Source organism: Aegilops tauschii, chromosome 3, assembly GCF_002575655.3.
Source record: "Aegilops tauschii subsp. strangulata cultivar AL8/78 chromosome 3, Aet v6.0, whole genome shotgun sequence".
In the NCBI taxonomy this organism is placed as follows: Eukaryota; Viridiplantae; Streptophyta; class Magnoliopsida; order Poales; family Poaceae; genus Aegilops; species Aegilops tauschii.
In genome coordinates, this window is record NC_053037.3 from 588386194 (window position 1) to 588391412 (window position 5219).

At 41.0% G+C, this 5219-nt stretch overlaps 1 protein-coding gene across 2 annotated transcripts; it reads left to right on the plus strand.

Annotated features, from left to right (window-relative positions):
* The first annotated feature begins 421 nt into the window (after nucleotides 1-421).
* LOC109732329 (disease resistance protein BAK6) lies at nucleotides 422-2177 on the plus strand. 2 transcript variants are annotated; one of them, XM_020291511.4, is made up of 7 exons: nucleotides 450-564; nucleotides 822-954; nucleotides 1125-1196; nucleotides 1284-1427; nucleotides 1527-1679; nucleotides 1798-1850; nucleotides 1989-2177. In XM_020291511.4, the coding sequence occupies exons 1-7, from the start codon at nucleotides 486-488 to the stop codon at nucleotides 2027-2029; spliced, it is 675 nt and encodes a 224-aa protein (XP_020147100.1). In that variant the 5' UTR covers nucleotides 450-485; the 3' UTR covers nucleotides 2030-2177. The 2 variants fall into 2 exon arrangements, with proteins under 2 accessions (XP_040258998.1, XP_020147100.1); XM_040403064.3 differs by lacking the exon at nucleotides 1989-2177 and having other exon boundaries at nucleotides 422-564; nucleotides 1798-1909.
* Nucleotides 2178-5219: the final 3042 nt, after the last annotated feature.

Genomic DNA, 5219 nt, shown 5'->3' on the forward strand with positions numbered 1-5219 from the left:
AACCCACGTCCTTCCAGCAGGAAGCTGTCCATTTGGCACATCTTGACCGGCCTGCCTGGCCGAATAGTTGCAGAAAGGTCAGTCCAACATGTGTGTTTTAGCTGAAGAGTCGAGTCAGTTTGCCTGAGTGGAAGAGCGGGAGACCGATTGTGAAATAAATTATCTCGAGCGGAGGGTCCCATGGACCATGGTGTAGCTACTCTGCAGGCCGATGTATATACAATTCTTCCAGCATTTCAGCTGGGCTTTCGTTGGTCAAAATAGCAAATATTATACACGAGTTACTTGCACTTGCACACCTTTCTCCACAAGAGCACAAGATAAAGGTCAACAGAGGAGAAAAGCCTAGGCCGGAGGAAGTTTCAAAGCTTTGGGACGACCCAGAGCACCATTATCCGATCTGATCTGTAACCCAGTAGAACTGCATATATATAAGGACCCGTACACCCTCCTGATCTAGCATACTACACCTCACCGTTCCAGCAATGGAAGCTCAGACCGGAGCAGCACTCCTCCTCGCCTGCCTGCTCGCTCTTGCAACCATTGCCAGCAGCAACACTGAAGGTATATACATACTCCCTCCGTTCGTAAATATATGTCTCTTTATAGATTTCATTTTGGACTACATATGAATGTATATAGACGTATTTTATAGTGCCGATTCACTCATTTTGCTCCATGTGTAGTCCCTTATTGGAATCTTTAAAAAGACTTACATTTAGGAACGGAGAAAGTACATGCTAATTAGCTCACAATTGTCAAGTGACTTCCTTGTTCAAAATATTTGGTGCTGAATCACGTAAATTTGTTGTTACACGAAGGCGACATCCTTTACTCGCAAAGGCAGGTGTGGAAGGACCCCAACAACGTGCTGACGAGCTGGGATCCCACGCTTGTCAACCCCTGCACTTGGTTCCATGTCACCTGCAACAACGTTAACTCCGTCATCCGAGTGTATGCCGCTTCTCTTTTCTCCTTCCTGCTCTGAAGGTCCAAATTAGTTTTATGACAGGAAGTTACCATCATGCAGTATTCACAATTCTTCTCGACATTCAGGAACTTTTAATTTGGACAAAAACTGCATGATTAACTGAATCATACTTGTGTCCTTCCTCACTGTGCAGGGATTTGGGGAACGCGGGCATCTCAGGCACCCTGATTCCTCAACTGGGACAACTGAAGAACCTGCAGTACCTGTAAGAACTAGTGCAACTTGCTGCAGAGTGCAGACTTGTCAAATTAAACTCAAAATTTTCTACAGAATGATTTTCTCATGTTCACAGGGAGCTGTACGCGAACAATATGAGTGGACCAATACCAACAACCCTGGGCAACCTGACACGCCTGGTCAGCCTTGATCTCTACGACAACCATCTCACCGGCGTGATACCTTCCTCGCTTGGGGCAGTCGGGAGACTGCGTTTCTTGTATGAGTCTTGCTGCAATGAATTTCAGTCGACGAGATGCTGAAATGTATACCAATTGTCTCCAACTGCTGAAAACAATCTGTTGGTGCCTATCTTCAGGAGGTTGCATGGGAACAAACTGGCGGGAGTTATCCCGGCGTCGTTGGGCCGTCTGACGAAGCTTGTCGAGCTGGAGCTTCAGGAGAACATGCTGACCGGCACGGTGCCGCTGGAGGTCCTCTCCCTTGTTCTTGTCGGGGACTTGACTGAACTGTAAGTAGTGCAGTTTTTTCGAAAAGTAGTGCAGTTTGTTTTACACCAGAAATTGCATCCACTTCTATCCTTCCTTTCCCAGTGGCTTTCACTCACAATATTTTTTACCTTCGTGCAGAAATGTTGCGAAAAACAATCTGGCCGGCACTATCAAATCTTCTAAACCAAGAGGTAGGGATGCATATATTTGTGATCTGCAGCTCTCTAAAGATTAAGTTCTCCAATTCTTTTTTTCTTTTCTTTTGGTGTGTATGGGTTTGGTGTCTTTATTTGTGCTCATGGGAATTTTCCAATTGGCATCATTTGCAGTGGCTACTGTGATCCAAGACACGCTCAAGACTACACTCTGAGCAGGAGGCCAACCTGAACTTCTGCAAGAATAAATTGAATAATGATTTTTCCTTCTGAAGCTGCTGGCAGTAGTTATAGCTACGGCCTGAGCTTTTGTAGACCACTGTTCCGTTAAGAGTCCATATAAAAGTTGAATGGTTGAATGCATTGTCGTCCCTTTGGTATCTTCATAATATTTCAATAACTTGAAACCCTTGTCACTGAGGGCTCGGTAAGGGCATTACAACCGGACTGGGCTAATTTGAGGCCCCATATGTCCGCGGATGCGTCCGGCGTTGTGATTAATAGAGATAGATAGAGGAAAGAAAGAATAAAGAATGAAAAAAGGTGGTCGACGATGGGCCGCATCCTACGTGACGGATTGTCCGGACACGTCTGAACATCCGCATATCCTCCCCATATGTGGGCTCGGTATGGGGATTTGTAGACTGGCCGGACACGCTCGGAATAAGTGAAGGGCCCGGTTGGGTGGCTTTTTTTCTTCTCTCTTCTATCCAGGCAATGACCGGATTGTCCATCCGACGTTTGGGGAGGATATAAGGGCTCTGGTTGTAGAAAGGAGATGGCCCTCTGTGTTCTTCATGGCTTGAAAGCTGTTTGTTAGGTTGCCGATTCCAGGCGGTCCTGATTGCAAGCCATTTGGGATAACGATCATCGCCGATGGCTTTTATCTAAGGGGTTTTTATCATTTATGTCACTAGTTGTGTCCCACTACTCAGTTTTGTCATTAGAAGTTACAACTGCTCAAAAATGCCATCGTTTCATGAGATGTTTCCTCGAAAATGCCATTGGACACCTAAAAAATGCCATCATCCCATTAGATGTTTGCTCAAAAATGTCATTCAACATCGTTATTGTTAGGTCAAACCTGTTGACCATGTTACATGACCAGAATAACCCTAGAACCACATGTTAGTTCTCTCTATCTCAAAATGACAAGTGCGGGCCCCACTTGTCAGGAGTATGATGTGAATGATTTTAGAGGAAAATAAGAACGTTGTTGGGGCTCGAGTGGGGCCCACACTTTATCATAGTGAGGTAGAGGGAGAGCAGACATGTTAGTCCATGGGTATTTTGGTCATATAACATCGTAAACGGGCTTTCAGTTGACAATAATGGTGTCTAGTGGCATTTTTTTAGCATACTCCTAACGGAGTGATGGCATTTTTTAACAGTTGAAACTCGTAGTGGCAAAACTGAGTGGTGGAGCACAACTAGTAGAATAAATGATAAAAACCCTTTATTTAAAGACTATACAATAATTATGTATCTGAGAAAGCTCACTAAGTCACCATCTTGAACCACCTACGACGGGGACAGTCTTATCCTATATACCTAAAAGAGTCGTCCTCACTAATTTATTTATCTCAACATTCAAGCATGCCACCTCATCATACAATTATAAATGGGATAAGGCCCACCACAATATGCAAAGACCCACCACAACATTCAACCATGCATGGAAAAAATGTTTTCTATTTAATTATTATACTTATATTCAATAAATATTGTTATAGTCATACATAATCAAATACAACAAGTCATATATATGTTTGGTTTGGTTTTCATGTTATCAAGCCAAATTTTCATCAACCAATTCTCACTTCAACGCGTGGAGTATCCTCTAGTTATAGATGGTTCTCAAATGGCAGCCAGTTGAGTTGCCTTCTCTTTTTTGCCTCAAACTTGCACATATATCACCAAACACATGTTTCACATAATTCACATCCAAACATATGCAAAATGACATTCATTCTCATTTTATCATCACAAATAATGATGACAATGTTTACAAATCAATTCCTTATGGTTAAGTTGTGGTTGCGGGCTTGTGGTGTCGCACCTAGGGTTCGTCGTACGACTTGACACAAAAGAGACCCTTTTCTGTTGTGAGACGAGATAGTTCGAGAGGAAGGAGTTGGTAGAACCAGGGAGATGGTCTGAGATTGGTTTCATGATCCTTTTGGTACCTTCGTATTTCAATAACTAGAAACCCTTGCCACAGATGGCTCGGCAACACCATTCCAAACGGTTCTGATTGCACACCAGGCAACCTTTATCATTGATGGTGTTATTTGAGGACATATAAAATAATTATGTATCTGAGGCATCTCACAATCCCGAGCAGCACAAGGACAGTCTTATTACACATGATCTTCAAAGGGTTTCCTGTTACATGGATTGTTTTTTTTTTGCCTCAGACTTGCACTTACCAGCAAACACACATTACACTTTATTCACACCAAAACGTAAGAAAAATGACATTCATTCTCATTTCATCATCACAAATAATAATGATAGTGCTTACAAAATCAATTCCCTATGGTCAGGCGGTCGTGGGCTTGCAGCAACCCACCTAGGGTTCGCCATACGACTAGCGAGATACAAGAGAGATCCTTTTTAGTGGTGAAACAAGAGAGTTCAGGAGGAAGAAGTTAGGGGAACGAGGGAGGCAGTCTGAGATTTCAATTGGGGTACAATTCAGTGGCATTGGTGAGTAAATTTTGTTTGATGGCATTGGTGGGCAAGAACAAAAGGTATATATATGGTAAAATGAATATATAGTCAATGCAAATTATCATCGGAGAGAGCTAAGTCGAGGACAAACCATTTGTTGACAACACACTCTTCAATTTTCTATTACTTAGACAATCCTACTCCAGAAACTTCTATTAACATATTTGTTAAATAAGAAAAATATCTTAATTTTTTAATATAGAAAAACTAGACGTGGCCACAATATGTATATCTAATTAATGCCACAAGTTATACCATAGATATATGTGAGTTCGTTATTTGCTTTTTGCCCGGGTTATATTTAAATATTTTTGTTCAGAGAAATATCGTAAAATATTTTGATGATTACTGGAGTTCTATCATAGTAGTTTTGTATTTGTAACAATGGGAAAATCTGAAAATTACAACAATGGACTCTGAGTTTATTATTACATAAATACAATAGAAAAGTAGAGTTGTGTCGTAATATAAACATGATTAATATTGTTAACTTAATGATATATAAATAATTAAAAATATTTAGTATAAATGTGTCTTTCACTTGTATTATGTATTGTAAGCTTAAATGATTTTAAAACATTGTTGTATTTTATATATACCTTGACTAGTGATATCTCTCAAAGGATAAGAAATAATCAACGTGGGAAATAAATCACAATTCGTTACCAATTA

Coding starts and splice junctions, on each gene's coding strand:
- LOC109732329 (XM_040403064.3), top strand. CDS start 486: ATGGAAGCTCAGACCGGAGCAGCACTCCTCCTCGCCTGCCTGCTCGCT. Junction 565..821: donor TGCCAGCAGCAACACTGAAG/GTATATACATAC, acceptor TGTTACACGAAG/GCGACATCCTTTACTCGCAA. Junction 1,680..1,797: donor GTCGGGGACTTGACTGAACT/GTAAGTAGTGCA, acceptor ACCTTCGTGCAG/AAATGTTGCGAAAAACAATC.